A 17,258-nucleotide genomic window follows, 5' to 3' on the forward strand; every position below is an offset into this window, starting at 1 on the left:
TGAAGAAGTTCAGTGTTATTTCAAGTTAATCTTCTTAAACTATATTGTATGGACCCTTTATTGTTGGATTTCTGCTTATACCGTTTGAAAGTAGTCTTTCGAATGTACAAGTAGGCAAAAAGATAATTGTTGATTTGAAGCTTTTTTGTCGATATGAATTAGGATTGGGACGAGTCGTTTCGTGAATTTGGTCTCTTTGTTAAGGTAAGGGCATTAAACTAATGCTTTGTTTTTTGAATGCTATAGCATGGTTTGTGGTTGAATCTTTTTTGGAATAATTTTTGTTTATCTTATGATGACATGGATGGAATCATGGCAATGGTAAGGACAGAATCCATATTATTAGTGGGAAAGATGTATTCGATGTAGCCGATGGTAACATTGTTTTGGTTAAAGGCTTTGATGTGGTGATGATTGTTTTACTGTAATGGTAATTGAGATATCTGTTAGAACAGTGGGTAGAGATTAAGTTTGAAGGGGGTCAAAAATTTTAATTTTGGTGCATTTGAGACCCTGTTTGGCATCTGTTCAAACTTCAATGGATGCACAGGAAAGTTGTGTGGACAAAGGTGGCAATTACAAGGCATGGTATGTTTTAAAAATTTTCTGAGGCGGTCGGGTATGTATGGCACGAGCTGTTCACTGATGTGCCTGTTCTATGATTGGGTTGAAGCCCAATAAGTTTCGTGCTGCGGCCTCCATCGACCCACGAACATAAAAGTATTGAAATGATTGGGCTTAAAGCCCAAACTAAAGAAGATGAAACGATTGGGCTTTGGCCCAATTAGTTTGGGCATTAACAATTCTGGGCCTAGCGAGTTTCTCACGGGCGATCCTGTGCATTCGTGGCCAACCAATGTTAAAAGTTAGTTAAGTCTCATACGGCGGTTACAGGCAAGACAGTACAACAACAAATCATCTCTCTTTGTCTGAACCAAGCTTTTGAAAACCGGACCGGTCTTTGAATTGAAAAACTCTCCGGTTCATGGTTTAAAAGGTAAACCGGTGTCAAAACCGGGTTCAATCGGCCGGTTCAGTCAAATTTACCGGAATAAGTACCTGGTCACCAGTTGAACCGGTTGAACCGATCGATCCGATCTAATTTTCAAAACCCTGGTCTGAACTCGTTTTACCATCCATTCTCTCTCGCTTCCCTTCGAAATCTCTACGTCTCCATTACCATTAGGGAGAACCAAAACTCGTTTTACCATCCATTCCTCTGTAGCTAACCAATTTTGTCATAGCCTCAGCCGGACCAGCTCACACCAATGGCTAGGGCCGCATTCCTGACATGGACCTGTGTTGTGGTCCTGGCGACATCTGCCACGGAGGTGCAAAGGTTTATATGTGTGAGCTGGGGCACTATGGGATCGTACCCATTGTTCACGGCACAAATGCACCAATAATTAATCAACGCTGGTTACAATCAACAAAGCTAGCTCGTTAGATCAAATGCTATACATCTATGATTTTTAAAAATTACAAAAAAGAAAAGAAAAGGTGTTGCGCTTGAAAAGAGCTACAGCGGGGCCAACTGTAGTAAAAAATACAGCAGAACCCAGACACCTCAACAAATGCTACAAATAAATCTTCAATGGAAGCAATGCTCCATTTGTTGTTAAGTAATAGGGGAACGAGGAATAAGGGAGCGAAAGAGTGCTTGTATTGGATACATATCTGCCCAAATAATTGGCGAAACCATATATGCGGCTCAGAGTGCTGTCCATTGCAGATTGCAATATTGATAAATCCACTAAAAAAAATATCAAGGGAATTTCAAGAAGCTGATATACTAAATTCACGATGACAGATCAATTCAAGGGTAAAGATGAAGATACTCAAAAGATACCAGAACTTTTCAACATAAAAGCTAGAGGAATTTTTATATCCTCAAATACAACTTCAGCGTGCGTTATTCTTTAAACATGGATGTAAACAGCTTGAGCATTGAAGTAGATGCAATACCATAGGCCGAAATACTTAGATTCAGATATCTTCTACAGAGAACCATATGGTCCTTTTATACTACATCTGGTCGGGCAAGTGCATAACACGATAACATATATTTGGGTCCTCTGTATTCACCCCAGCTGAACCACTCCTCAAGCACCATCGTCCTCAAGGCTGTTAACCCGCTCGCATTCATCAATCCATTCACTATATCTGCAGTCAAACAGCGTCATGTCAGGTTGGGCGAATCGCAACAAGAATAGCTAAAATTTGGATAAAAAAATAGATATCAACTTACATGTCGATGGGTTCAGTTAAAGCTGCAAGACACAGAGAAAACGGGGGTTAGTAAATTTCTAATTCAATGTGACCCCAGAAGAAGAAGGTGAAAGAAACAAGAAATGATCTAAACACCCATCTAATGATTGGAAACAATGAAAGGAGCTTTGAAAGGACCCGGTTTTGGAAAATGACATAATCATAACACTAAAAACTTGTCGTCAAAAACTTCCAAGCAACTAAATCACATATGCAGGATTTCTTTAATAGCAAAATGTTGACAGAATGTGACAAGGTCATACATTCTCAATTCATCACATAGTAAAGTATCAAACACAAGCAGAGGCTGTGACAAGAAGCCTATAGCACTTCATACCCAATCTCCAAAAAAAACAAATAAGTTGTCCTTTAGTATTATTATAAAGTTGAGTTTCAATCGATTGATCAAAACCGGGAAATAGACTGATGCCAATGCATTATTTCATTATCCTCTTATGGATGGATGCATAAAGTTAAAAATCTTTGAGTCGCGTACACATAAACTAGTATGCGAAAAGACTTTACTGCATCAAAACTCTCCAGCTCCCCCTCACAAGTATGTGCATGAAGGTTCTAATATTCTACCTTTTATGAGTCTACGGAAGACTTAAAAAGGTGGAGGCATACTTCCCTCACATTTTTTAAATTCATTAGGCCATTCCATAAAGCAAGGTGGAGGCATACTTCCCTCACATTTTTTAAATTCATTAGGCCATTCCATAAAGCAAGTCATACCTGTGACCGTGGTGCTAAAGCTCTCCTGGCAGATGCTGCATATAGCCTCACCAATCAAATTCTTCATATCACTGAAACCCAACAAGTACAGTAAATAAGTACGTGAAAGTGATGCACATTAGTAGAAAAGAGAACCTAGTTTGGACCCTTTTCAACTGCATCAATTTGCAGAATTCATGCATGATAGTACACAGTGCAAGGAAAATAATAAAACTAGACAGAAGTTCAGCATTGTTAATCGCAAAGAAACTCGCTCCCTCCAGAATATGCCTCAAGTTAAACTTGTCAAAGTTCCTTAACATTGGGGTGCATTTGCAAACCTGAAAGCTTGTGCCCTGTTTCTCATCCACATGGAAAAGGTTGAACCTTCAACATACTCTTCAGCTTACATCGCATCACAGTCAAATCAAAGCACAGGCATCATTGGTTCCTCACAATGCTCTTTAGAAGAATGAACTGACAATTTTTCCACCCGCACAACCCACATAAGATATGAGAGTACAAGTCATGCCTTACAACTAAGCCACAAAGTAAAAACAAGACCCATAAAGCCAGAAAACAGAAAGATAAACTACTACTAAGCACAAGCCTCTCGCAGTGGGTGGAGTTGGGGACAAGCAAGATGTACACAGACCGTCCCCCAAATAATATGTGGAGATGTTGTTTTCAGGAATTGAACATGTAACCACTAGGTTGCACCCCTGCAACTCTACCACAAGACATCATGCTCGCCTACATAATTCTCGTGCACAAGGCTTGCACGATGTATGCAAACCTCACCCCCACATAATATGTGGAGAGAATGTTTCTAGGAATTGAACCCGTGACTTCTAAGTTGCATCTCGACAACTCTACCATTAGGCCACATGTTCGTCTGTAAGGAAAACAATAGCAAAAGGTAAAGATATGCAGAAGGATAATTCAAAGTGCCCTCAAACCGTTTATTCCAGGATGAACACTCACTTGTCAAACCCTTGCATTTTTACATGTCATGCCCTAAACTAAGCCACAAAGTAAAACCAAGACCCATAAAGCCAGAAAACAGAAAATCTATTAAAATAAACAAATTTCACCCAGAAAGGAAAAGACAATAGCAAAAGGTAAAGATATGCAGAAGGATAATCCAAAGTGCTCTGATTTCTCTCATCCCGTTTATTTCAGGATGAACATTCACTTGCCAAACCCTTGCATTTTACTCGACAGTAAAACCCTTCCTAATGACATAACATGTATAAAAATAAGATGCAACATGACTCTAAACAAGTACTCTAATAGCCAAAGAGTGCAAAAGCACATCACTTGCTCCCCATCCTTCTAGCAGCACAATGCAAATCTTCTGCATGACTAAAAATTGCAACTTCCTCCAATCTTCTTGGTTAAAGACCAATAAAAATCAAGAAATATAAACGGGGAAAACAGATAAACCAAGAACTTACATTCGACATTCAACACCGGTACCATGGTTGCAGAAGGGGCAACTGAAAACAGTATCAAGCTTGTCCATACGCTTCCTAGGTGGTGGCTTCGCCTTTGATTTCCTTTTCCCCATTTGTCGACCTGAGTCTGCACCAACATCGTCAAGTAAAAATTAGACCAAATTGTAAGCAATCAAGTAGTGACCACCTGGGCACCATATTCAGCTGTAAACACCATCACATCACAACCAAAAAAGCTGATGTAAAATGCCAAAGCAAATATGAGTCCCTCTTGCTGAGTTTACTAGTCATTCAATGCAAAAAACCAAAGACAAAAATCACATATTGACATGCGCATCATAGTATCAATTCTGCAGGAAAAACACACCCCACAGATACTATTTCATAAATGATTAGAAGTAAAGCCATCCTTGCACTATAAAAATTTTCTATAGCCTTCTTCGAGAAAGAAATCTCGGTGTTTTGTAGCCAAAAATATTGTTCAATCTCATAAGCCTCAAAATCTGAACCATAAAAGAAAGAAATACCGAAATTGAATCGAAGAATGGAGACAGGGAGCAGCGTACCTGAATGGAATCAGAGTAAGTTGGTGCAGAGAGAGGACGAGAATGAAAGGCCGTGGAATCTGAAAATTTGATCGAGGACTTTAGATTTATTTGTCAGCGGAGAAAGTAAATAATGAAAAAGGGAAAAAATTAAAAAAGCGTCAGAAGTGCCAAACGACGGCGTATAGTGAGAAAGTCGGAAAGATAACCTTTTGACAGGTGAAGACTATTTACACCCCCATTTTCTCCCATAAGTTCCACATTTTTGTGTACGGGTTGGCCACTAGATGCTTTTCCCTTTTGATGTCCTACCAATATTGGTGGGGGATCTGTTTGTTGATCTACTTTTCTTTTATGAGACATTTGAAAGTCTCTCCTGTTACAAGCTTAGGTGTGCTCCTTATCTTGGACATTCGTTGCATTTTTTTTTTTTGACTATTTCATTGTATTTTCTATTTTCAATGGTGCTGAGCTCACACGAACTGGTTTTAGGATTCCATGAAACCCACGACAGAGGGTTCATTAAATCCGGAGTTTCTCCAACAATATGCCATTGTTGACAGAGAAGCTGATTTTGAGAATGCTTTACAAAATGGTGAAAAGATACCCTCCGGAGGTCTGGTCAACGTAAAAGCCAACAGAAAAAAAAGAAGAAGATAAACATGACAAGCAGAAAGAGGGTCATAAAAGTGGGAAAAAGAGGAGCAAAGATGACCATGGCTCGAAGACGAACAAAGAGAGTAAATATTGCATAGGTGCTTGTTATCTTCCTAGTTTGAATGATGTATACAACAGACTTACAATGATGAGATTGTTGCTTGCTGGAGTAGATTAGGGCAATTTTGCATCTGGAATAAGCTGCAGCCCTCATTTTGATAGAGCTCTTAGTTGTTTTTCATCTCTCCTTTTTGTACGTCTGAAGAATCAAGTGAGGGGGGGAGGGTTGATGGAAGGCAATGTCAATAATATCATCCGTTGTTGCTTGGGGAGAGAGATTTGCTTTTTAATTGTTAATTTATATGACGTCTGTGCTGTTTTCACTTTCTACAGAAATCAGCGTGTTATATACATGTAAGGGACAACATATATAAGCTGATATTTTCCTAGTGTTGATCTTATTGGTCATCCATGGCCATGATTATGAAATACTACCTTGTAGGACGCACCATTTCACTCGCATAGCATCGAATCAGGCTATTGGATCATCCGACAACAATGATAATGAGAGCATTGTGTCGTTTAATCTATGCTGTAAAATGAAGTATTGGTTGAATCAACCGGGAAGCTGATGCTCTTTTGGGTTTGCAGGTATGACAGTTTCTTGTATGTTGATTTGATGGGGGGATGGATGGATGCTTTCAATATTATGCTTATTTTGTTGGATTATCTATGTTTGTGGAAGGTAGTATAAAGATGGTATCTTCCTCTTTTGTTATTTTTCTCGTAACTACGTGATTGTCAAGATTAACATTCTCACATGTTCTGATATAATCCACTCAAATGATTTATAAATAAAATTTTACTCTTTTTCACACAATCAAAGTTTTTTATGGATTTAGGTGACGGTTCAAAGAAATAAAATTGTGCAAGTTCAGTCCCAAAGCGGACAATATAAAGACGTACGAATTCAGGTCTAAAACGGCTTTGTTTTGTTTGGGGTGAATTTTCTAATAACTTTGTGACATCAACTGTCACAACTTTTGTGAATAGAGGTAGTTGAAGATCATGTATACAAATACATTATTTCCTAAAACTGTCTTTGGAAATTGATTCTTTTGTAGATATATTGCAAATTAAAAATCGCAGCCGTTGATTTCAAATTTACTTCTAAGCATATCCAACGGTAGATAAAATTGTAACACTGGATCACGTTGGACTGTCAAAATCACGCAAACCCTCACACTTCTCGGTCTCCGATAGATTCACCAAAGTACCGAACCCTAACAATTGAGAACAAAACGCTGAAAGGAGAAGAAGAAAACTAGGAGTTACCGATCATGGCCTTCTCGTCTCGTCTCTTATCCAAATCCAGACAGGTAATTCATGCTCTCACAGATCCGGCTATCCGTACTCATCTCCCGCGAAGCACATCTTTATAAGTCCTATTTTCATTCGTATGGAAATCACAAGTGTTTTATGGGTTCTTTATTCGCCTTTTATCAGTATCTGACCAGTGCATTTAGATTCCCTGGTTTCTGATTTTTAGGTGATCGAAAATATATTTTTCTACGAATGTGCTCATTGATTGTGCTTAAACAAAAAGGAATGTGCACATTGGTATAGTTGTGGGATTGATGCATACAAACGCGGTTATATTCATAAGATGAGGGTTCTTCTCTTTCTTTGTTATTTGTTTAAGTGAGTGATCGGAGTGAATTTCATTTAGAACGAGTGAAAATACTTACACAGACAGAACTTGTGTGAAGTTGATAAGGTGCAATGGGGAAATGTAACCAAACAATCAGGATTTTGATGGATGCATTTTTTGCTACTGGGGAACATTTAGCAAAAGAATTGAGAATGACATTATAGTTAATGCAATTTCTTAATAGCTAAATACTGTTAACAAACCTAATAATATAGTAAAGAAAGTATGGAGTGTAAATTGTGACCTGTATACTGTTTGTAGTGCAAACCTGAAACAAGTTTTCGGTTTATGTTAGAGGCAACAGGACACACAGAATTAGTTTTCGATCCTATCAAGACCCTAAATAAACATTGATCTTGGTTGCCCTCTAGAAGCATTTGGATAGTATTTTTCTTGGACGATGCTTCTAATTCTTCTTCTTCCACTCTGTCCAGTTGTATGGCAGTCAAGTCTTCTCCCAGCAGCAATGTGCTATTCCAGTTCGTTCCTTTGCCAAGGAAGCTTCTCGTCCTGCTCTTAAGGGAGATGGTTAGTGGATATGTAGATGTTTTAGTATTTTCTTTTTATGAAAACTAGACTGCCTGTTGCATCTGCATGTTTTATTTGAAAGTTAAACTGTTACTTTGCCTTGTGGAATACCTGTGTAGCCATTCACATGGGATGTACAGGTGCTGCACTTGTGTCCATTCTCTGAGAGAGTTACATGTGGATGGCAAGTTTGACTGAATGCCAATCATAGAGAAACCTGATTTGATTTATTAATTATGTGAAAAGGATTGAATCTATCTGGTTGACATTTTCCTTTTCTGAATAATTCTGTTATGTGCTTTTTCTAGGAATATTTCATTTTGTTTCATATGCTTTTTGGCATTCAATGAATATTCAGTTGATTATTTGGTAATTTACTGATAAGTTACTCTCTTTTACTCTAAAAGAAATGTTGAAGAACATCTTTTTGGAGGTTAAGAAGAAGTTTGAGACAGCTATGGGTATACTTCGGAAGGAGAAGATCACCATAGATCCTGATGATCCAGCTGCAGTGGCTCAATATGCCAAGGTCATGAAGACTGTTCGAGAGAAGTAAGTTCTCAACTGATTCTTTGTCACATCTATCACCTTCCTGTTTAGCATCTTTTTGCAATCTTGGCTCAGTTGTTTCCCCTTCCCCTCGTCATAAATCACTTAAGATGTTGACACAATCAATTAAGAATACTTAGAAAGTACATATTTATGCTATTTATTAGTCATAGATTCATGATGATTTAGTATCAACTGATATTGAATCAATCATCATAACATTTAGCACATGCTGAGTTGCTTGGACACTTCACTTCTCTCCTAGTCAATACTTGAGACATTGATAGATTAGTCATCTTGGACCATCCAAAAGAATGAAGATCCATATAAGAGCAGATGAACTGGATGCTTGGTCACTTACCTTTCTCACACTGGTCTGGGAAACATATTGAATACTTTGTAGCTAATCATATGGTGTTTATAGGCTTTGTGATTGGAACACTGTTGTGTTGCATGGCTAATATATTTATGGCATTTGGGTTGGAAGGGAGGGGGTCCTCGATGTGATCGTAATAAGCCAAGTTTATGAGATGTTCTTTAAATTGCCTTGCATGAAATGTTGTATGTAGCCTCTTTGATGCACATGATTTATCTTGTAGAATTGGTCCTGTAGCCATATTTAAAAGTGAGATCAATAGTCTATTTGACCATTCAGTAAGTATTTGAGATTTTACTAAGACCTAACTTGATATTACATATCTTCACCTGATTTTAAAATACAGATCAATACCAAAGTAAAAATTGAATTTATGGACAGTTTTCAAGTTCTCATTCTGCATTCATAGTTTTTCTCTTTATTTGTTCTTGGCTGTTGTGTGATATTGTTGTTTATTTCTTTGAAGCTTGGATGGAGTTGTGACCTCAATCTAACTTGTTGGACCATTTGAGTTTCCTTGAACTAGCTGCCAACTGCAGAATGACGTTACGTCATGTGAGAAGTTCTGTTATTTTGTCATTGGAACTTATTAGTTGTGTCTCCTTAGAACTCAAGGACACAGAGGTACAAACCTATAGTTGTGACTGTTAAGCATTCTCGTAGGAGTTTGTGTATGCCTTTAACTTCTGCTGTTTTATCTTGTATGATGGTGTCTTATTTTTGGGAGCTGTAACTTCTACAAATGACATAGTTGTGTCTCTATGCTGCATTCAATACCCATAGAGACTGCTATGGGTGTAATTCTGCTGTTCTCTCAATGCTGCCTGTTTTTGACTGCATGAATTGTTGATTTTTCTATCATGCTTTGTGCCTATTGCAGGGCGGGCTTGTTCTCAGAATCTGAAAGAATTAAGTACACTATCGAAACTCGAACAGAAGGAATTCTTGATGCCCGAACATATTTGTTGACACTCAAGGAAATACGTATCAAGTATGTGATATACTGTTCTTTCATGTTGTACATTTGGTGTGTCGTCATATATTCAGTCTTGGCTGTCCCTTGTTCAATAGGCTATAATTGATGTGAATTTCCACGTATCAAGTAAGTGATATACTGTTCTCTCATGTTGTGCGTTTGGTGTGTGATAGAGTCCCACATCGGTTAGGAGAGGGGAGGAAGTGTTGTATATAGGTGGGAGGTAGTTCCTCTCCTTAGTACCTGGGGTTTTCAGCCTAAACTGGGCCTCAGGTACAACCCCTGCCAGCACATGGGCCGTATGATTTGGGCCAGGCTATGGGCTGGTAGATGGGTTGGGCCTTAGGTACTGAGTGATGTTTTCCTCCCTCTCTATCATTGGTATCGGAGCCCTCGTTCCTGCCCTGTCGGGAGCTCTGGTATCCATGGGCCTTGTGCCCCTTGCCCTTGGGGCCGCGTCCGCGGAGTGGCCAGCCTTGGTGTTCTGTTATATGGGGCCGAAAGGATAGGGATAGGGAAGGGTCCCGAGTCCTGAGTCTGAGTACTCTGCCATGGCAGGCCAAGGTGCTCGACCAACGTGGACGTTGGTCTTAAAGGGGTGGGTATTGATAGAGTCCCACATCGGTTAGGAGAGGGGAGGAAGTGCTGTATATAGGTGGGAGGTAATACCTCTCCTTAGTACCTGGGGTTTTCAGCCTAAACTGGGCCTCAGGTACAACCCCTGCCAGCACATGGGCCGTATGGTTTGGGCCAGGCTATGGGCTGGTAGATGGGTTGGGCCTTAGGTACTGAGTGATGTGTTCCTCCCTCTCTATCATTGGTTAGGCATTTGTCCCACATCGCTCAGATGTGGGAGTGAAGATCTGTTTATAAGGGGAAAGGAGGGCCTTTCCCTAGTAGCCAAGGTTTTCATGAGGGTAGGGGCGTAGGGCCATGGGCCCGGGCTTGATTGAGGCCTTGGTTACAGCCGGCCCACTAGGTGGGAGTCCGGTTGGGCCTTGGTTGTTAGGAGATCCTTATCAATTGGTATCGAAGCCACCCAGCTGGGCGTTTGTGGACTTGTGTCGAGCGCCCTCGTCCCTGGTGGGCCGGGGCGGGGCTGCGTTTACGGAAGGGGCGACCTGTGAGTCCAGGTAGGGCCACGGGCCCGGGCCTGGTGCCACAGAGTGGGCCAACGTGGACGTTGGCCCCGTAAGAGCGAGGGAATGTTAGGCATTTGTCCCACATCGCTCAGATGTGGGAGTGAAGATCTGTTTATAAGGGGAAAGGAGGGTCTTTCCCTAGTAGCCAAGGTTTTCATGAGGGTAGGGCCACGGGCCCGGGCCTGACTGAGGCCTTGGTTACAGCCGGCCCACTAGGTGGGAGTCCGGTTGGGCCTTGGTTGTTAGGAGATCCTTATCAGTGTGTTGATGAATATTCAGTCATGGCTGTCCCCTGTTCAATAGGCTATAATTGATGTGGATTTCCCTTTCAAGATGTCTTTTACTGTTGGTGAACTGTTGTGATGACATGCTTATATTCAGCCTGTATCGTGTCATATTGTACTCGTCATATATTTCACTACTATTTGTTTGCATGCTTAAATTTCCTCTTTCTTTTTCTTTTTTCCCTTTTTGGTTCTGGCAGGAGAGGGCTCACTGATGATCTCGGTGCTGAAGCTATGATGTTTGATGCATTGGAGAAGGTTGAAAATGAAATTAAAAAACCTCTCATGAGGAATGATAAGAAAGGAATGTCCCTTCTTATGGCAGAATTTGATAAGATTAATCAGAAGTAAGCATTTTCATAAGATCTCAATTATTTATTTGATTGCTATAGTTCTTACATAAACAGTGATCAGGGTTGCTCAAGCGTGGTGAGCTTAAATTCTTGAACATGTGATCATACCCCTTCATGATACCCAAGTGGGCAGGGAAAAGGCTCTCTGGATTTGGTCAAATTTGTACAGTCATATTTTTTTCCTGTCTGAAAAGGTTTTCTGTATGTTCATATAGTGTCTGCGATGGTGCAATTATTCAGTTTAATCGCTTTTACTTCGTCCTCATGGTTGTTGACGTGAAAGAAAAGCTTCTGTCATCTCCAAGTAGTGTATTATGATAATAGATATCCTCATCTTGGTATTGGATCAAATTCGAAATCTCATTTATTTTTTTACTGATGTTATCTCTCTGCTTGTGTGTGGAAAAGTTTTCTCCCATGGATCATTACCGTGAACTTTGACCTTGCCACTTAGAAGTCTTACATTGAAATGGATATTTAAATCTCTTTATTTATCTTACTAGGCTTGGTATTCCGAAGGAGGATTTGCCAAAATATGAAGAGCAGTTAGAAAATAAAATTGCCAAAGCACAATTGGAGGAGCTGAAGAAGGATGCTCTTGAGGCCATGGAAACCCAGAAAAAGCGGTATGTCATTTTGGCCTTGCTTTCCATTTTGATATATAAGTCCCTGCCTCTTTTCTCTTGTGAGTGTTTCTGGACATCTAAACTCCTTGACAGACTGGCCCCAGTACTTGGGCCAAGCCATGATATTAAAGGGAATGCGACTCGGCTTTTAGGTGTTATGTTTGTATTGATTGGGACAAGTAATATTGATCTGCATTGTTCAATCTCTAGATGATTATGATTTATGACATTGTCATTGGAACTTGTATTGTAGCCTGGTCTTGGCCCCTGCTCCTCTTCACTTGTATTTGGTGCAAGGTTCAATTCCCAGTCCTCAAAAAATTAATGATAAAATGACATTAAAAAAAAAAGTATCATTGGAACTTTTTGTAAACCTTGTCAAGTCAAATCACCTTGTATGCTTGAGATTGAGTAACCATGACAACTGAAAAGAGAGGTGCCTTCTTGGAAGATATGAGCTTCCATGGTTCTTTGAACTTGGATGCAGGTGTAAATTTACATTACTGGCATTCAAACAACTGTATCGGCTGAGATAGAAATTATGTGGCAACCTCATATACCTCTGCCTTTTCAAATTTGATTGCAACCCATATTTTTTCGTCTTTGGATTGATATATTACTTGCTCTAATTTGCAGGGAAGAATTCAATGATGAGCAAATGGTGGATGTTAAGTCTTTGGACGTCCGGAACTTTATGTAAGAATTGGCTTTGGATTGTTCCGCATTTTGAGGGAATGGCGGCCAACATCCAATGTTGAATGTGTGGGAAATACTTCCTTTGTTTTGCTTTGAAAATAAGTGGCCATTCATTTGGTAAATTCAAATATTGTGGCAACCGTGTAGATGTCATGATTTGTTTGTCCAATTTATTATTTTTTTTATGACGAGGAAGCATGGGCTTTTTTGCCCATGTTTTGTTAATTTAACTAAACTATATCGCTAGATTGTGACGAAACCGTTGTATTGCAAGTGCCATAAATTTTAATGGGACCAGCCATGTGCTGCCGTGAACAAGTTTTCTTGCATTAACTGTCTTGCAATGTTTTGTTGTTCGGTTTCCATTTGCCATTCGAGAAGGTGATTGTAGCAAGTGGTTATTGCTGCAACCCTAATTTTGTGAGGAATTGAAAATTTTTTTTCAATTATGAGAAACATGGAAGTGGGGAAGTGGGTTTCACAAGCTTCAGTTATTAGACAGCTCTCAAGGTTCACGTCAGGGGATAGGGGCTGGAATTAGTCCATCAAATTTTCATCATTTAATACATGATTGCATTGGATTTGATAACATCACACATCACCATTCAATGGTGTAGATTTGGTGAGATTGATGGAATAATTCCAGTCAATCTTTTTTCTCACGTCAACAATAGGTTTTGAGTCTGGTTTCTCAATAAGATTCTCATTTTACAAAAAGCAATATCATTTAATTAAATTATTTTTAAAAAAAAAGTATATCCCGTTACCGTTTATTAATCATCTTTAAACCGTTTATTTAGCATCTTTAAAGTTAACCCGAAATTTCACTTACTATTCAAGGAAGAGTAATAAAGACGTCATTTTTTTTTTGAAGAGAAAACAGTAACGGCATTGGATTTGCCGCCTCATACCCACGACTCGCATGATATAAGTAACAAACCTCAAGGAGTCGGCATCCAACTATAATCCCTGATTAAAACCTAAATTTGAATTCGATCACTGTCTCCATGGACACACTCTTTCTTCATGAACTCTGTCGCTTTCCCGCTCTCTCCCTTCTTCCCATCATCTCATCTTCGTCTTCCTCCTCGGAGACCACGATGCGGTTGAGTTGTTCTCTCTCAGCGTTGGAAACGAGAGGCAATGCGAAAAAGAATGGCTCTATAATTCTCTGGTTCTGGTTCAAGCAGGATCTTCGAGTCGACGATCATCCGGGCCTTGTAGCCGCCTCCGACTATCTGGCCGTGGTTCCTCGCTACGTCTTCGATCGTCGGATTCTTTCTCGTACGTATACTTCTAATTTGTCTCTTTATATTCCTCCTTCTATGTGTTTTTTTAGGGTTTTCTTTGTTGTTTGTTTTGCTATTATCTAACTACTAATGTCGAACCGAATATGAAGTCACTGGAATTATAACGCACGGTAGGTGTGAACCGTGCAAATTATTTATTTCAGAAAAATAGATCTGATTCCGAAATCTAAGCGGAAACCTAATTTCTGACATTCGGAATACAGGTTTATATCTGTTCCGCCAAATTTGAGTTGAGACTTAGTAATGTCTTCTTAGGTCGATGACTTGGTTTTATGGTTGAACATATGCAAATTTTGAGAGATTAGCGTGCTTTGCAAAAATTATAAGTAATTCACGGTCAAAGAGCAGTGTATTTGAATTATGTAGTGTGTGATGACTTTGTTACAACATGTGATTGGGAAAGATGCAGAAAACATTGGTAATGGGAGCAAAACTGTGTTATGCCATGATATAGTGCAAAGAGAGAAATGTCAGATTAGGCTTCCTCTTGTTTGATCTTTTTTTGTACGTGGCCAATTGTTTTAGTTTAATTTCTCTTTCTCTTTATCATCCACATCCCCTTCCCTGTCCCAGTCCCAGTCCCCAAAAAATAGTATAATGGAAACTGCTCTTGGTCTAAGATCTCTCTGCATGTTGTCTACTGGTTCCATTTATTATGTACGATTTACATTCTAAAATTAATCAATACCTTATTTACTCATCTACTCTTTATCAATTATCTAATCATCATATTCTCTATCTTCAGGTTACTCTGTTTTCTGTCGTTGCTTGTCTTTGGCCTGTTTTAGCCAAGCCACTTGTCCTCATTAATTGTGCTGGAAACATTGTACCATGATATAGATCTTTGCAGTTCTCTGAAGTAAGTGTAAATTAGTATCTTTTGGATATTTGGATATCTTAATTAAGATAAGTCCAGCATGCTTCTATAACACCTTAAAGAATGTCATAGTACATCTATCTGTTGCTGCAAAGTCATACATTGTTGCATCCTTTTCTCAAGAGGATTGTAGTCATTGGCATTTTTTTGTGGGCAAGTGTATCATAATTGTTCCCATTGTTCATTCATCTAATAGATAAAAATAATCCATCGCATATATGAAATATTTCTTAGTGTTCCAGAAAGTGATCAAAAATTCTATTATATATCATTTCAAGGGCATTGATGAAATTACACAATCTAATTATGATTTGCAGAAAATTCATTATTTCTTAATTATTTGAAAATGATTCAGGAGCAGAAAATCTCAGGGGCGATGTGGCTAGGTGCTGGAATTCTTTTGTTTTACTTGAGGTTGAACATCAAGAGCATAGTGAGGAATTGTTATCCAACTGTGTGTATCCATTGCCACTGCCAATGTTTAAGTGCTGCTTCCTGATATTGTCTGGCTTTTCATTTTTCTGGTCCTTACCATTGCAGAAGACGGAGCGTGCTGATGATTGGCTTATCAAAGCAATGCTAAGGGCAGTATCCTCTTTGTTACTTGCATCGTATTAATTCGAATGGATATTAATGTGCTGCATTCAAAATTATGTCTAGTTTCATGGAAATATCATCTTAACATCCATGAAAGTCCTATGATCCTGGTGTCTTGGTGGTCCTGGAAAGTATTTTCAGTTTCAATCTCTCACTTCCTTGTAATTTCCTCCTGAAGGAATTCAAGGAAAGGGTTCTAATTTTACAGGTAGAATCTCAATTGTGAGACAACACTGGACGTGGGAATTTTTTGTTTATCGTTTCTTGTCAATGAATTGACTATTCATATATATTACCTGAATGAATTCCTGTTGGTTGGTAATGGGTTACTTGTAGGAAACAAAAGATCCAATCTCAGACTCTAAAGTCCAACCTTGCTCTGCTTAAAGAGCATTGTCAGGGGATCATAATCAAAGAGTTAGATGCTGATAAATGTGGAAATCTGTTTAAAGCTTCAGATATAGTTGTTTGATCTTAGATTTTGATCCGAGTTCTACACTGATCATATACATTTCTTATTTCTGATATTTCAGGCCGCTGTTCCCATGATGAGCAGCCAGAACCCAGAAGAAGTGAATTTAATCATTTGTGAATGGGTAATGGCAGCTGAAAGCAAAATTCTGGCTGAGAGATGATTGTAGTTCTGTTGGTGTCTCACAGGTTCTTGTATTTGTAAGACTCACTCTCTTTGCCACTATCGCTTCTCTTTCTTGATTTTTCATAGCTCCATGGGTGAAATTGGATATTTTCACCCACCTACATCTACACACTGACACCTCAATGTTTCCTTGCATGCTAAGACCTGCACTCATATTTACACCCAAAACCTTACTACTCCTTTGAATATCAATCCTCCTCCCATACATGACCTTATTTCTCTCTTCCATAATTCACCTCACCTCAATAATTTCAGCCAGCCCTTTATTTTCTTCAACGGACTCAACAATGTCTTTTCCTCTCTTTTAAGCTATCCATTTCTCTTCCCACAAATTGCCCTTGTGATGTGCTTTGCATTGTTGTTCTCATGGTTCTGCCAATATTTTGCTGCTTGGTCCGTTTGTATGGTTGATTTCCTTAAATTTGCTTTGTTCCAAAATCCTGTTTTTGTGGCTCATGTGTTGTTTGTCTGCTTCACAGGTATCAGATCCTCTGTCTCCCAGGCTTTCAGGTTAATTCTGCATTCTTTTACCAAGTTTACTCTCACCCTTTTGGTCAAAGTTCATTCTGTGAAAAAAAAATTAATTTTCCCTTTCATCCCCGTATTTCTGATTTTTTTTCTCCTATTGTTTACCCTTTTTCTTCCTCTTCATCACCTTTTTTATTTTTCTATTTTTCTGCCACTTTCGATCTCTATTTCCGGATCAGTCGGTTTTCATACATTTTTTTAGCGGGTTCAAACAATGTTGATTTATCCACTTCATGTTGCTTTGTGATTTTTATCTTTCGACAGAACATAGCCTTCCTTGCTCTTTGCAACTAAAGTTCTTGGTTTGTTTATCAAAAAAAAAAAAGTATTGGCCAAGGAAAAATAAAAAAATAATTGAACCAACTTGAAGCCATATGCACTTATGCTTGAATCTTGATAGTTAATT

The 17,258-nt window shown here is 39.0% G+C and overlaps 3 protein-coding genes across 7 annotated transcripts; 2 read left to right on the top strand and 1 right to left on the bottom strand.

Moving 5' to 3' along the window:
• Positions 1-1,765: 1,765 nt before the first annotated feature.
• LOC120007665 (transcription elongation factor 1 homolog) lies at positions 1,766-5,158 on the bottom strand. Its single transcript, XM_038858050.1, has 5 exons — positions 5,006-5,158; positions 4,440-4,566; positions 3,004-3,074; positions 2,249-2,270; positions 1,766-2,163 (listed from the first exon to the last, which is right to left on the bottom strand). Exons 2-5 carry the CDS (start codon positions 4,550-4,552, stop codon positions 2,103-2,105), a joined length of 267 nt encoding a protein of 88 aa, XP_038713978.1. The 5' UTR covers positions 4,553-4,566; positions 5,006-5,158; the 3' UTR covers positions 1,766-2,102.
• A 1,701-nt stretch (positions 5,159-6,859) lies between these two features.
• On the top strand, positions 6,860-13,215 carry LOC120006685 (probable ATP synthase 24 kDa subunit, mitochondrial). The gene is made up of 7 exons (XM_038856819.1): positions 6,860-7,020; positions 7,787-7,880; positions 8,288-8,432; positions 9,686-9,796; positions 11,408-11,554; positions 12,064-12,186; positions 12,823-13,215. Exons 1-7 carry the CDS (start codon positions 6,982-6,984, stop codon positions 12,884-12,886), a joined length of 723 nt encoding a protein of 240 aa, XP_038712747.1. The 5' UTR covers positions 6,860-6,981; the 3' UTR covers positions 12,887-13,215.
• Positions 13,216-13,764: 549 nt separating this feature from the next.
• Positions 13,765-17,160, top strand: LOC120011546. 5 transcript variants are annotated; one of them, XM_038862690.1, is made up of 7 exons: positions 13,765-14,166; positions 14,938-15,051; positions 15,425-15,523; positions 15,610-15,657; positions 15,764-15,874; positions 16,200-16,338; positions 16,804-17,160. In XM_038862690.1, the coding sequence occupies exons 3-6, from the start codon at positions 15,446-15,448 to the stop codon at positions 16,299-16,301; spliced, it is 339 nt and encodes a 112-aa protein (XP_038718618.1). In that variant the 5' UTR covers positions 13,765-14,166; positions 14,938-15,051; positions 15,425-15,445; the 3' UTR covers positions 16,302-16,338; positions 16,804-17,160. The 5 variants fall into 5 exon arrangements, 1 of the variants encoding a protein (XP_038718618.1); XR_005471047.1 differs by having other exon boundaries at positions 13,766-14,166; positions 16,003-16,338; positions 16,804-17,155; XR_005471044.1 differs by having other exon boundaries at positions 13,767-14,166; positions 15,610-15,874; positions 16,003-16,338; positions 16,804-17,149.
• Positions 17,161-17,258: the final 98 nt, after the last annotated feature.

This window comes from Tripterygium wilfordii, chromosome 2 (genome assembly GCF_013401445.1).
Source record: "Tripterygium wilfordii isolate XIE 37 chromosome 2, ASM1340144v1, whole genome shotgun sequence".
NCBI classification, from domain to species: Eukaryota; Viridiplantae; Streptophyta; class Magnoliopsida; order Celastrales; family Celastraceae; genus Tripterygium; species Tripterygium wilfordii.